Consider the following 15,819-nt stretch of genomic DNA (forward strand, 5'->3'; position numbering starts at 1 on the left):
AATCTGCAACTTTCTGTCAAAAAGTCATCTTGCGATTTAACATTCCTCTAAGAATGTTATCTTCCTTTTTCATTTCTATTTTTATGTTCCTATATATCTTCTGAATTCTACACATCACAAAAACTTGATATATAATACACATCAAAACTAATAAAAATATGATTATGATGGGATTAAATAAAACATTACCAACCGCTGACTGAAAAGATGACTGAGACCAGGAATGTACAGATTTACTAAAACTCTTCCACCAAGTTCTACCTGACATTCCATTCCATTCGTGTTCAATATCACTTAATTCACCTTGTTCATGTCTGAATATAATTTCTGCTTCCTTTAACTGTTTCGTTAATAAATCTAACAAACCCTTGTCTTTCTTTATTTCACTTGTCCACATATCCCAAGGAAAATCATTTATCTGTGATAAATTGAATTGTATCGGAAATGCCGTTAAGTTTCTCTTTCCTATAGAAGTGATATTAAAACTTCCTTCCTTCTTTGAAAGAGATCTCACATTTCCTTCTATACAATACAAACCCATAGGTAGGTTTTCCTTATGTACACAAGTAGAATAGTAAACAGAAACCTTCTCTGTCTCAGACATGACCTGAAAACATATCTTAGTTGGACTTACTGGAGTCACCAGATCATGTAATGTCTGTACAGTCTCTATTCTCGCATGACAAGAAGAATGATTATGAAAACATGAATGATAAATCACCTTATCCTGTCCAGGTAAACACATCACCTTAGAAACAAAATGCAAACATGAAGAAATATCTACTTGTTCAGTGTTCACTCCATCAAATGCAAAATCTGTGTACTGCAGTTGATAGAACACTTGTTGTGTGTTGCTCACAGGTATACCCAAAACTGTAACAGGAACAATAGTCCCCTCTCTTCCAATCACCGGGATTAGCGATGTGCCAACACAAATGTTTCGTTCACATCCTAACCACTTATTTACCCACAAATCCGTATGATTCAATGCAAAATCATACTCTACAGGTAAATTTCGCAGTATTCCCAGTGGAGTAATTCCACTCTGTAAAGCTTGTGCAATCAGCTTCAAATTAGAAGAGTACTCTACCTGTATCTCCAGGCACGCTTTAGCTACTTGTGTTTCGTGTGTGCTTTCCACGAGAGCTAATGTAGCATCCTGTAGATGTGACACGGAAGAGCCTAGTACAGCAGCTGTATTCATTACCATCTTTTCCAGAAGTTGATTCAGACTCTTCTGAACCTTTACACCTTTTCCTCCAATAAAACCAATATTATCCAAATCTGACTTAAGTGTCTGTATATTCATGGCATTAGTCAGACTTCCCACTGTCCCAATTCCTCCCAGAATTCCTTCTAACACTCCTCTCTTACTCCTAGTCTGAGTTGTTCTTTTCCCAAACCACTGTTCTATCCCCATCTCCATGTTTATGAGATGTGATTGACACTGAGGAAACCTGGTAGAGATCTTCCAATGAGACATATTGAAAATCCACACCATTGTCATAAATTCTCCATCCCTTAATAAGGACTTGGACTGAAATTGATTAATTTGGAAAGGAGAAGACGGCATGAACCTCGTGTCTGTGCATGCACTATCTGCTGCTGACCAAATATTCACACTAACGTCTTTACAATGTCTGTAATGTGTCTTTGTTTCAACGCAACACTGGTAAATTCCAGAGTCCCTGGAAGATGGATTCTCTATGGAAAAAATGAACGTATCATCCATCCACCTGATATTACCAATCTGACCTCTGTGAATGACATTAGTTGGACTGTTTAAAAAACTTCCCAAAAATGATGAATTTTTGGTCCATGTCAACAAAGACTCAGAAGGCAATTTCAACCTTGTGTCACATTTTAACATTATGGGTAATGTATTTACTTTATTATGTACTGTCTGTGGTGAAACCCTTATTTCCGGAACTATAGTGTTAGTAGCGGTAAACACTACAGATACCTGAACTTGCACAGGTTCCCGTGTTATCTGGAAATTCCATGTTTTGACCCAATCTTTATCTCCTTCTGTGATGGAGAGTAAAGAAGGATCCAGAATTTTCCCAAAAACCTGAGTTTTTAACAAAATTTCTGTTTTGGATCTTCCAAACTTTCCCTTTGCAATCATGTCATTTGTAATATCACCGGACCATACAGCAGGTTCATCACCTCTGATCTCTATGTTCCAGTATAGTACATCTGTAGGAGAACATTCCCATGTACCAGTTTTATTATTGTGTACATATTCTCCTTGTAATTGTGTGAATCTAGTTTTAGGTCCTGCAATCGCATGTAATATTATGTCTGTGTCGTGTATGAAATGTAATTCAATGCAACATTTTGTTCCATATCCCATGCAGATATTTCCTGTTATCTCCACAGAATTGTCCGTGATGTCCTCTGTCAGTAAGTTCCGTGTATCTGATCCTCTTGGTCTTCGAGAATGTTGAATCTCTCTAGTCTGTTCATTCACATCATTGGCGATTGTTCCTTGATGTAACATGTAAACAATGACGAAAATAAAGCAAAGCAGCAGGAACGTAGATCCCATCACGTAGAAGCTTGTCTTGAGCTTGGGAAGATGTTCTTTCTCTAGAAGGCTTGATGTCATCTTTCCTTCAAAGTCTTTGGGTTCTTTATTCCAGTTCGTATAGGAATCCATTTCTTCCTGGAAAGAAATGCAGTATCATTATTTTGTCACAAATATTTTGCACTGGTCAACGTGAACCCACACTTTTTGTGTTTTCCGGGTCTTTTTTACCACATTTGACACTCGGTGCACAAGAATCATGACTTGTCCCATAGTCTCAAGGACTTCAAAAGGACCTTCCCAATTACACTCCCATGGTCCACTCTTGCGAAAGGTTTTGATCATCACTAGAGCACCTTTCTTGAATTTGGACTCATAGGGTGGCTCCTTTTTCTGCATTCTCGATGCCGCATATGGCAGAATCGCTTTCAGGTTCTCCTGTAGCGATCTCAACCATTGGGACCTTGAGATAGCATCTTTTTGTGGAGTGGATAAAAATGGCTCATGTGGAAACCACAATGGCATTTTTCTTCCCGTCATCAACTCAAACGGAGTGAATTGAGTTGTAGAAGAGATTGAACCTCTTATACTCATCAGTATGAAAGGAACCTTGTCAACCCAAGTGTTACCTTTGTCCAAAAGCATCTTTGCAATTCTGGACTTGATTGTCCTATTCATTCTTTCCACAATTCCCGCAGATTGTGGATGATAGGGGACATGAAATTGCTGTCGCGCCCCTAGAATAGCACAAGCAGTTTGCATGATTTTACCTGTGAAGTGGCTACCTCGATCGGAGGTAATCATCCTTGGGATCCCCCAAGTACAAAAGACATGTTGTACCAATTCCCTTGCTGTGGACAAAGCATCATCTTCCCTAACAGGTAATATTTCTACCCATTTTGAGAACACATCTACCACAATCAATGCATACCTGAGACCATGTTTACCTGAGGGTAAAGGACCAATATAGTCTATCTGCAGTGTAGACCATGGACCATCTGCAGGTGCGATCCGTAGAAGTGGTGGCTTCTGTCCTTTAGGTCTTGGATTTATTTGGGCACAAATGAGACATGATAGTACAACACTTTGAACTGTTTCGTCCATTTTTTCCCAATAAAATTTCTCCTTGAGAATGACTAACAATTTCTGTTGTCCCAAGTGACCTAAACTCTCATGGTTGTATCGAGTGAATTCTACCTGTAGATGTTTTGGTACAACTGGACGCAATTCTTCATTTGAATTGTGACACAAAACCCCATTTTCACAGATGAAAGGAGGTTTTGGATCATCCAGAAAAATAACAAGAGAAGGATCTTTTCTCTGTTCTTCTGCAAATGAAGGTATGTACGTGTCTGCTCTCTGAACCGCTGAATTCTCAGAAGGTTCAGAGTCAAACACTTCCTCTCCTGTCAGGGCAGCTTCTTTGGCTAGAGCATCTGCGGTTGCATTTCCTACAGATAACTCATCATCAGATCTTTGATGTGCAGCGACTTTCACTATAGCAAATCTATTTGGGGCCCTAGATGCCATCTCAAAAATTGATTCTAGAGTTTCGCGGTGCAGCAAGGCTTTGTTGGACGAGTCCACATAGCCTCTCCTTTCCCAAACAGGCAGGTAATCGGTTAGGGATCTGACAACATAGGAGCTATCACTGTAGATTACCATTGGAGTTTGATCATCAGCTTCATTCAGCTGTAGGACCATTCTTACCGCTTCTATCTCTGCCCTTTGAGCTGAGAAATGACTCGGTAACTTGTGTTTTACCACTTGTCCTCGCTTGGAATAGAAAATTCCATATCCTGTGTGATAGTGTCCTTCCAGAAAAAATCTAGAACCGTCTACAAACACAGGTTCATCTGCGTCTTCCGACTGTCGTCTGAAGAGAGATGGACTTGGTTCATGGAACGTTTCTATGCAATCATGGGTTTGTCCTTCATACTGCATCAATTGAGGAAGAACATACTTGGCCTTATAATCTACCTCAATTTGATTTGGAGACAATGAGAGCAACCAATGGGCAAATCTCTGATTTGACACACCTGGGATGTTTTTCTCAAAGAGAAGTTTCAGTGTGGAATGTGGCGTTTGGAGAATAACCTTTTGGAACCCGATGATGTGTTGAGTGATTTTTATTGCAAAATACACTTCCACCAGGTGTCTTGCGCACACCTCAAACCCCCTCTCAACAGGTGAGAGAAGCTTAGAGAAGTACCCCAAGATTCTCCATTCCCCCCCTTGCAGCTGCAGCAAAACCACAGAGATACTTGTCTCTGAAGTGTGTGCTTGAAGCGCAAAAGGTGCGTTCTTTTCCACCATACTTAACGCAGGTGCGTGTTGTAGATCATGTTTCAATTCTGTGAAGGCTTTTTCCTGTTCGACACTCCAGGGACCAAAATAATCATCATTGTCACCTTTTAAAAGATCATACAAAGGTCTGGCTTTGTCAGCAAAATTTTCAATGAAATCCCTTGAGTAATTTACAAGTCCTAAAAAATGTCTTAGTGCCTTGTGTGATGTTGGAATTGGAAGAGATGCAATTGCCTCTATTCTGTCCTGTAGGGGTCGCCGTGTACCTGGACTTAGCAGAACTCCTAAAAACCTGACCTCAGTCTGCATCAGCTTGACCTTTTTGGTATTCAGTTTTAAACCTGCATCATGCAGCAGCTCAAACAATTCTGCCAGTAGAGAAATATGCAAATTCTCATCCTCCGTACTCAACAAGATATCGTCCACATATTGCAATAAACATTCCGGACGAGAAAATTTCGACAAAACGTTCGCTAGCGCCTGATGAAAAATGCTTGGCGACATACTAGCCCCCTGAGGAAGCCTACAGCATACATATTGCTGATCGAGGTGGTTGAATGCAAATCGATATTGGCAACTTTGCTCAATTGGTATACTGAAAAAACCATTACTGATATCCAACACTGAGAAATACCTTGCCTTAGCATCCAATCTCGACATCATGTCATGTGTATCAGCTACAATCGGTGCTACATTGGGAGTACACTTATTGAACATCCTCAAGTCCAACAACATCCTATAGCTACCATCGCTTTTCAGAACACACCACAATGGATTGTTACAAACCGAATTTGCCTTTCGTATGACACCTTGAGCCAACAATTCCTGTATAATCTTCGACATCGGAGCAACTGACTCCGGAGGCAACTTATACTGACGCTGAGGAGGTGGGTCTCGGCCTTCAATTTTGACAATTACATCCTTCATTGTTCCAACCTCATTCCTGTACTGAGCCCATAAAGAAGGAAACCGCTGTACTAACTCAGTCAATACTTCATCACCACCAGTTTCAGGCCACAAATGATCTGCTGACACTACATCGGTCAAACAAATGGTCCCGACATGACTATATTCATCTGGATCAATAACTACCGCCTTACAACCGTTAGAATCTTTCCATACTGTTTTGTTACCCAAATCAATAATCCAGCCATGCTTTTCCATAAAATCAGTGCCAATTATATTCTCAGTATCCTGACAACACCAAATATCCATTTTCGTTTTCAAAAAACCAGGTATTTCCAAAGAAACATCCTGCGCTAAAGTCACCTTTGTTCCATTTTTACCACTGAAACCAACAATTGTGCATACAGGGGAATCTGGCTTTAAATGTAAATCAACATTTGTGACACTCAATTGCGCACCTGTATCAAGGAGAAATGTTACTTCCTGACCTTCAAGATTTACCTTTAAAAATGGTCGACCACAGCTATCCATTGAAACTCGAGTGACGAATTCCAGTGGATGGAGCCTGGGGACCGGCTTTGCCAGTCAGGATGATGGAGAAGGGAGAAGAGCAACAGATGTCTTGCCCCTTCCATCCAATCCCTGTATGGTCATTTCCCTTATCTGTCTGGTCAGAGGTGCATATGGTGATTGGTTATTTCTGTTGTCAGTATGAGTGGGCGTGTATGGTGATTGGTTATTTCTGTTGTCAGTACGAGTGGGCGTGTATGAAGGTGGAGGTGCTGAAGATGGGGGAGGGGCACTGGATGTGTTTGGCATCAGTCCATTCTCCTTACCCAGCCTTTCCTCAACTCCCGCCCTCAGGAATTTCTTGCATTCCCACTTCAGGTGTCCGGGTAGGCCGCAGAAAAAGCAATGAATTGTGCTTTTCCTGTTACCCCCCCCTGAATTCTTGTTTTTAGAATTCAACACCGGTCTTTTGTTGTTTTTGATCTGTTTTTCCTGGGATACTAATGTGTCAGTGTTCCCTTCTATCATGGCTATTTTTGATTTTACCTGATTTTGCTTCATTCGTCTACGTATTCTATCAATAAATGACGTGACCTCTTGTAGACTTTCCATCCTAGAAGCTATTTCGAATGAAGCAGGGTCCAAATATTTAAACTTTTTAACAAAGGCCTTGATCATGGAAGGCGGTTCTTGATCAGATCCGATTTCCATTATCAAACGATATCCTTGCTCGAATTTCACGAGGAAGACAAACGGATCCTCCTGTATGTGTGTCTTAAGGTTTTCTAACAATTCGACTGTTGGGGTAGACTCTCCTGTGGTAAAGAGAATCAACTGTCTCAGCCTATCTTCCTTTGTGTCATGGATCAGGTCATTGTGTTCGTCTGTCCTAGGTGTTGCTTGTAACCTTTTTGCCATGTGGGAGGGAAGCCATACCCTATAAATCTTGTTTCTCTGTTCATTTGTCAGATTATATTTATCGGAATGTGACTCAAAAATGTCCGCATTATGGAAGGCGTCCATTTTATCATCATATTTCGGTATGTCCTTAATGATTTTCATTAATTGGTCATGGATTTTAATGTTAAGACGGGCGGCCTTATCATGTAACTTCTTTTTCCGAAGTTCCCCCTCATTCAGACTCTCGTCCTCGGCCGTATCCAGCCTGTCCGGGATGTCTGAACCTGAAGCTTCTGTCTTGTTCTGTCTCGTATTAACAGATACATATTTAATATCTTTCCGTAGTTTTGATATTAAATCTGCTCTTGTTTCTAACTGATCCTCCAGATGTTCGATATGTTCTGCTAATATCGAACAATTTGGACAATCTGTTGTTTCTGAATCTGTGACGTGTGTGTCTGTTGGATTGGACGTGCCTGTTGTTATGGGTGTGTCAGTCACCATACAGATAGTGCGTGCATATGGCTGTGCCCCACCCACCATGGAGTTGTAAGTGTATACCATACCCAATACATTCTGTATCTTTTTCTGTAACCGATTTATAGTAAAAAACTTTTTATCTAGCTTAAGATTCTCAAGTTCACATTGCCGGTACAGATTTGACCATAACTGTGCGTCACTATGTGTATGATCAAATAAATACTCTACATGACAGTTACTAAAATAATCATGAATAAACTCCATTTCTCACCAATATGTGATGCTTGTCCTGGAATGGCTTCAACCGTCTGTTGGATGGAATGGCTTCAGATGGCTTCAACCGACTGGATGGATGGTCCTGAGAATGGCTCCAACCGTCAAGGCTTGACACATACGACCTCCTTGCAGCTTGTCACGTTAACCCTCTCTTAGGCTCGTGATGTGGACACAGTGTATCGTCTTTGCCTGCAGCACTTTGGACAGAAAGATTACTCCCAAACTCACAGACCCCCCTTCTTAAACAAAGGGCAGGGAATGACGTGAGAAAGAGAAAAAAAAAAAAAAAAAAAAGAGTCCTTCTGCAATAATAGGCAGCGTGAAAAAAATCACCTTTCACAGAAAACAGCTGTGGTTCACAATCATTCAGGCTGGTGCTCGCCAAATGTTAAATAATGGGTTTACGGCGACAACTGCATAGCCAGTATATAATGATTGGAGCGAAGATAGGTCAAAAACATATTATGGATTTATTCAGATAAGAATTGGAGGGTTACAGTCATTAGAGAAAAATAACTGTCTTGGCTTGAGTTAATAGATGGAGACAGATAGAAAAAAATAACAGTTCATATGCCTTACATAGCTGTGATGTAGTAAGCCGTCTCTCTGTCTGTAGATCGTCTGGTCGGGTTGGTGAGTCCGTCTTTCTCCTCCCTCCTTCTCCACTACCTTTGAAGTGTGGGCTTCTTTTATAACCCAAAACCCCTCCTCCTGATTGTCCTTATCTCTTTACATGGTAACACAAAAACTAACTATCCTTATTTTAGTTTGAGCATTACATCATGTCACGTGGTACATTTTACCCGCGAAATAAGTGTACTTGCGCACTAGAGACCTGTAACAAGACCTACTTCAGTCTTATATTTATAAACCTTTGAAGCTCGCTGAGCTTTGACCTCAGTGTAACAGTAACTTACAGTAAAACGTTTCTCATAGCTATTTCAGCTCTTAGCCCAACATTCTAAACAATATATAGCACTACTTTGACAACTTTGACAAACAATGTCAGATGGCTTTGATGGACGACTAACAGATGAGTTTGGTTCTTACCATCTCAAACTCTTGGTTTAGCATTTTCCAACACACAGACTTTCCTTAAAGGGATGGGCGATAATATACATATATTTATGAATATATGTAATCCAGTCTATGAATCAATCTCCATAAACTCACTATTTTACAGACGGTGCGGATGCCAATCCCGGACATACACACATACAGCTTTATATATTAGACTAGCTGTACTAGCCGGCTTCGCTCGGGTTAATAACTATTGTTAACAAAATAGAATGTATTAACGCCCGGGATAGTAACTGTCTCTCGGTTTCTCTCCCATTCTCTGTCTGTCTCCCTCTCTGTATATATCTCTCTGTGTCTCTATCTTTCCCTGTCTCTCTCTCTCTCTTTCCCTGTCTGTCTCTTTCTCAGTCTGTCTCAATCTCTTTCCTTGTCTATCTATCTCTGTCACTTTCCCTGTCTGTCTCTTTCCCAACCTATTTCTCTTAGCCTATTTCTCTTTCCCTGTCTGTCTCTTACCCTGTCTATGTCTGTCTCTTTCCCTGGCTGCATTGTGACACGCCAACATTCCATATAAGGGCGTGGCTTTGCATTCTTCTGAAGTTCTGGCTGCACTGTGGCTCCCAGCTCCATTCGCTTTAATGGAGGCAGGTTTTTTGGTGAATAACTGTAAAGAGCGGGGTTAAAATTTCCCCTCAAAACATAGCCTATGACACTCTCTGGGTCCAGAAGTGTGAGTGTGCAAAATAAAGAGAATTTTGTTACTTACCGTAAATTCTTTTTCTTATAGTTCCGTATTGGGAGACCCAGACATTGGGTGTATAGCTTCTGCCTCCGGAGGACACACAAAGTACTACACTTAAAAGTGTAGCTCCTCCCTCTGAGCTTATACACCCCCTGGTAGCCAGTCCTAGCCAGTTTAGTGCAAAAGCTGAAGGAGAATAGCCACCCACAAGTAGAACCGAGTAAGAACCGGAACAACCGGAGACTCTGTCCACGACAACAGCCGGTGATAACACGCGGAACAAGAAATTGCCAACAGGCAACAGGGAGGGAGCTGGGTCTCCCAATACGGAACTATAAGAAAAAGAATTTACGGTAAGTAACAAAATTCTCTTTTTCTTTATCGTTTCTTATGGGAGACCCAGACCATGGGACGTTCCAAAGCTGTCCCTTGTATGGGAATAAACAGAAAAACTAAGTAGGCAGAGCCTAACTTCACAAGTGGGCGACAGCCGCCTGAAGGATGCGTCTGCCCAAGCTCGCATCTGCCGAAGCATGAGCATGCACTTGGTAGTGCTTCGAAAAGGTATGCAGGCTAGTCCAAGTGGCAGCCTGACAGACCTGCTGAGCCGTAGCCTGATGCCTGAAAGCCCAAGAGGCACCGACAGCTCTGGTCGAGTGTGCTTTGATCCCCGGCGGGAGAGGCACCTGAGTACTCTACTCTGGTAGGCGTCCGAAATGGTCGATCTAATCCAACAGCCCAAGGTCGGCTTAGAAGCAGAGAGATCCTTGCGCCGCCCTGTGGTTAGCACAAAAATAAGTACACCGCCTAAGAGCAGCGGTGCAAGACACATAGATCCGGAGAGCACGCACCAGATCTAGAGTATGCAGCGCTTTCTCAAAGCGATGAACAGGGGCCGGACAGAAGGAAGGCAAGGAAATATCCTGGTTAAGGTGGAAGGGAGAGACCACCTTAAGAAGAAAGTCCGGGGTCGGACGGAGAACTTACCTTGTCTTGGTGAAAAACCAAAAAAGGTGACTCCGAGGAGAGCGCAGCCAAATCAGAGACTCTCCTGAGAGAAGTTATGGCAACTAGAAAGGCCACCTGTTGAGAAAGACGATACAAAGAAACCTCCCTAAGGGGCTCGAAAGGGGGTTTCTGCAATACCGTGAGGACCAAGTTAAGGTCCCAGGGATCCAAGGGCCGCCGATAAGGCGGAATGATGTGAGACGCACCTTGCATGAAGGTGCGGACCTGAGCCAGCCGGGCGAGACACCGCTGGAACAGCACTGATAGAGCTGAGACTTGTTCCTTGAGAGAGTTGAGGGACAGTCCTAGCTGCAGACCGGACTGTAAAAAAGACAGAAGGGTCGGCAACGAGAATGGCCAAGGAGAATGGCCGGAAGAGCGACACCAGGACAGGAAAATTTTCCAAGTCCTGTGATAGATCTTGACGGAGGAAGACTTACGGGCCCTAGTCATAGTGGAGATGACTTCAGGAGGAATACCAGAAGCCGTCAAAATCCAGGACTCAAGAGCCACGCCGTCAATTTTGAGTGCCGCAGAATTCGGGCGGAAAAACTGACCTTGCGAGAGCAGGTCTGGACGGTCCGGAAGATGCCACGGCATCTCCACGGACAGTTGGAGCAGGTCCGGATACCAAGCTCGCCTGGGCCAGTCCGGTGCAATGAGGATGACACGACGACCCTCCATTCTGATCTTGCGCAGGACTCTGGGCAAGAGAGCTAGAGGGGGAAACACGTAGGACAGACGAAACTGGGACCAGTCTTGAACCAGAGCGTCCGCGGCAAAGGCCTGAGGATCGTGGGAGCGAGCCACGTAAACCGGAACCTTGTTGATGTGACGGGATGCCATTAGGTCCACGTCCGGAGTGCCCCACTTGCGGCAGATTGACTGAAAAACTGCCGGGTGCAGGGACCACTCGCCACCGTCCACGGATTGACGGCTGAGATAATCTGCCTCCCAGTTTTCTACGCCAGGGATGTGGACTGCGGATATGGTGGACTTGGAGTCCTCCGCCCATTGAAGAATGCGTTGGACCTCCAACATTGCCAGGCGGCTGCGTGTCCCGCCTTGGTGATTGATGTAGGTAACCGCTGTCGCGTTGTCTGACTGGACTCGAATGTGCCTGCCCGCCAACAGGTGGTGAAAAGCTAGGAGAGCTAGAAGCACGGCTCTGGTTTCCAGCACATTGATTGAAAGGGCTGACTCGGACGGAGTCCAAGTGCCCTGCGCTCGGTGGTGGAGACATACCGCTCCCCAGCCGGATAGGCTGGCATCCGTGGTGAGAATCACCCAGGACGGAGTCAGGAAGGAGCGCCCTTGGGACAGGGAGAGGGGTCGAAGCCACCACTGAAGAGAGCTCCTGGTCCGTGGCGACAGAGCCACTAACCTCTGTAAGGAGGAAGGCCGCTTGTCCCAACAGCGGAGAATGTCCAGCTGCAGAGGACGCAGATGGAACTGGGCAAAGGGAACCGCCTCCATGGAAGCCACCGTTTGACCCAGCACCTGCATCAGACGCCTGAGGGAATAACGGTGGGGCCTCAGGAGAGAGCGCACCGCCAACCGGAGTGACAGCTGTTTGTCTAAGGGCAACTTCACAAGTGCCGGCAAAGTCTTGAACTGCATCCCTAGGTACGTGAGACTCTGGGTCGGAGTCAGAGTGGATTTGGGAAGATTGACAATCCCCCCGAATTGGGCTAGGGTGGCGAGAGTGAGCGAAACACTCCGGTGACAGTCTGCGCTGGATGTACCCTTGACCAGAAGGTCATCGAGATAAGGAAGCACTGCTAACCCCTGGAGGTGCAGGACCGCAATCACTGCCGCCATGACCTTGGTGAATACCCGAGGGGCCGTGGCTAACCCGAAGGGGAGAGCCACGAATTGGAAATGATCCTCTCCTATCGCAAAACGTAACCAACGCTGATGTGACACTGCGATTGGCACATGTAGATAGGCATCTCTGATGTCGATGGACGCCAGGAACTCCCCTTGGGTCATTGAGGCAATGACTGATCGCAGAGACTCCATGCGAAAATGCCACACCCGGACATGCTTGTTGAGAAGCTTGAGATCCAGGATGGGCCGGAAGGTACCATCCTTTTTCGGAACTAGGAAGAGATTTGAGTAAAAACCTGAACCGTTCCTGAGCGGGAACTGGGACAATCACTCCGTTTGCCTGCAAGGACGCCACGACCTGCGAGAAGGCGGCGGCCTTGGAGCAGGGGGGAGTTGAGAGAAAAGAAGGGAATTTTGTTTACTTACCGTAAATTCCTTTTCTTCTAGCTCCAATTGGGAGACCCAGACAATTGGGTGTATAGCTTCTGCCTCCGGAGGCCACACAAAGTATTACACTTAAAAGTGTAAAGCCCCTCCCCTTCTGCCTATACACCCCCCCATGCATCACGGGCTCCTCAGTTTTGGTGCAAAAGCAGGAAGGAGGAAACTTATAAATTGGTCTAAAGTAAATTCAATCCGAAGGAAGTTCGGAGAACTGAAAACCATTCAACATGAACAACATGTGTACACAAAGAACAGCCCGAAGGGAACAGGGGCGGGTGCTGGGTCTCCCAATTGGAGCTAGAAGAAAAGGAATTTACGGTAAGTAAACAAAATTCCCTTCTTCTTTGTCGCTCCATTGGGAGACCCAGACAATTGGGACGTCCAAAAGCAGTCCCTGGGTGGGTAAAATAAAACCTCGTTGTGAGGTAAATCCTGGGATATGAAGAGGAATTATGACTAGAAGTCATAATTGCTCTCATCACTCCCTGGCAGTGCCCCCTCCCTTCTTGTGCTCAAATGTCCAGCATCTGTGAAGGTGTCACATCCCACTTACACCTCCAACAGCCATCTCCTCTGATATGGAGATGAGATGTTGTGCGGACAATGGACACAGGATGGCTCCCTGCCGTCACCCTGTAACAAGAGTTGTATCTCATTAGCAAGGCTTGGAAGTAGCCAGACAGAACGACTCCAGTAAAAAATGGTTCATATCTCGCAAGCCATATCTCCGATAAATATGGCAACCATAAAAATGGTGTTTGCGCAGGCGGACGATGCTGGCACACCTTTTTTATGGAAGGGGGAGCTTGGGAAATGCCCCAGGCGTGATATCAGCCATATGGGAACTGGCAGACAGGTCATGAGTCCCCTCGTTCTGTAGCTAAATTCATAACTGTCACAATGAGAGCATTGGCGTCCGCCTACGACGCTCCCAGGCAAAGTTATGGCCAATATCCCCTTTGCTGGATAATTCTGATCCATGCAGGGGGAGTGGCAGTGCTCCCTGTGAGGTCACTAAGGTAGGAGGGGACCTGGATTTGGCCAGGTTGATAACCCTACTTCGGCCATTTTCCAGCGTTCTTCTGCTCGGGGGCCTGGTTGGGACAGACCTGTGAGAGAGTTCCTGGAAACCTGGTCTACAGCGCCCCCCTGTGGCCAGACGCACAAGGTAACTGATTGAATTGCATACCTGTTGTAAACCATGCTTTATCTGTAACTGTACTCTGACATATGTATATTCTGTAGATTCCCTATTGTATATATTGTAGTTCTAGTGTGCTTTAGGCGATTAAATTATATAATTAATCTTGGGCTGTTCTGTTATCTCGATCTTGAATCCCACGTCCGTGTGTTCGGCTAATAGTTACCGTAAATCGGTTGGTGGCAGCGAGTTGTGCCAAGGATTATTGTGGGGAGGCCAGTGAGATCCGGGAAGATATTATATATTCCGCCCGCGGAGGTCGGGGGAATATATACCCTACTCTCACCGGGGACCCTTCAATAATCGGCATAAGTAGTATAGCGGCCTCCTTGCTTATTGTCGGGCAATTCCATAATTGGCCTGACTATAAGAGGGGCGCTAGAGAGCGCGTCACGTGCTCTGTCTGTCGGTCGGGAGGTATAAAGGAGGGTTGACTCCTGCTTGTTACCCCCCGATTGTGACGTACTGGTAGCCAGCGCGGGGGATTTCTGAGTGACCCCCCCGGTGGTTTGTGACATATTGGTGGCAAGCGGTGGGATCGAGATAATAGTGTGTGTGAGTGTGAGACCCATACTCCCAGACACTAAAGACTGCCTGCAGCAGCTGTGGCTGCTGGGGTCTTCAGACTAGCTCAACACTAGAGTGTCAGAGTGCAGATACTGTAAGGTGTGTGGAGGCATCAGGTGTCAGTTCTGTGTCAGTGACCAAAAGTCTGCAAGAATGGCTGAGAGCACCAGGAGCAAAGCCAAAGGAATGGCCGATGCTCAGGCCAGAGACGATGAGGAGGTTGTCCACGAGTCCTCCAGGAGCTCGACGCCAGAAAACAGCTCTGCAGAGGACATTGCACAACCGGGCACTGCTGGACAAGATGAGGAGCAGCTCGCCCAAGGGTCCTCAACGAGCCAGATGCCAGCCCTCCGCTCTGCAATGGACAGTGAATCACCAGGCTCCGCAGCGGGCCGCAGATCACCACGTGCCATTCCACCGAGCCTGGGAGGCTCGGATAGCCTTCTTCAAATGGCTATGGCCCTACGCCAGGCTGGAGACCGGGAGGGCTACAAGGAACTCATGGCCGAGCGTGAGCGGCAAGCAGCGCGTGAAGAGCGCCAGGCAGAGCGTAACTACCAGCTGCAGCTAGCCCAGCTCCGGCCCTCATCAGCCACACGTGACCTTCAAGACACCAAACTTCCAAAGGTCCGTGTTGAGGACTTCCCAGTGCTGGAGAAGGATGGAGACTTGGACTCTTTCTTGACTGCTTTTGAACGGACTTGCTTGCAGCATCATCTGAACAAGGACCAGTGGGCCAAATACCTGACCCCCCGTTTAAGGGGTAAGGCCCTGGATGTCCTTGGGGACTTGCCTGCTGAAGCAGATCAGGGCTACGACACCATCAAGCGGGCCCTGATCCAACAGTACAACCTCACTCCAGAGTCCTACCGCAAGAAGTTCCGGAGCCTACAGAAGGGACCAAAGGACTCCTGGGCTGACCACAGGCGGGCACTTGCCCGAGCTGCCGACCACTGGACCCAAGGCCTGCAGCTTTCCACCGGACCGGAGATCCTGGACTTGTTCATCACGGAGCAACTCTTGTGGAACTGCCCTGAGGATCTCCGCCAGTTCATCCGAGACCAGAAGCCAAAGGGGTCCACGGCTACAGCTGCCCTT

General features: G+C 45.7%; 1 protein-coding gene across 1 annotated transcript in view; it reads right to left on the minus strand.

The window, feature by feature from the left end:
• The window catches only part of LOC142255073 (uncharacterized), a 29,570-nt gene extending 23,264 nt beyond the window's left edge, over window positions 1-6,306 (minus strand). The window contains exons 1-2 of the mRNA XM_075326516.1: window positions 6,245-6,306; window positions 194-2,668 (exon numbers count right to left, since the gene is read on the minus strand). Coding sequence (XP_075182631.1) covers window positions 194-2,668; window positions 6,245-6,274 — 2,505 coding nt within the window. The 5' untranslated portion in view covers window positions 6,275-6,306. The remainder of the gene's footprint in view (window positions 1-193; window positions 2,669-6,244) is intronic.
• Window positions 6,307-15,819: the final 9,513 nt, after the last annotated feature.

The sequence above is a fragment of the Anomaloglossus baeobatrachus genome, chromosome 10 (genome assembly GCF_048569485.1).
Source record: "Anomaloglossus baeobatrachus isolate aAnoBae1 chromosome 10, aAnoBae1.hap1, whole genome shotgun sequence".
Taxonomy (NCBI): Eukaryota; Metazoa; Chordata; class Amphibia; order Anura; family Aromobatidae; genus Anomaloglossus; species Anomaloglossus baeobatrachus.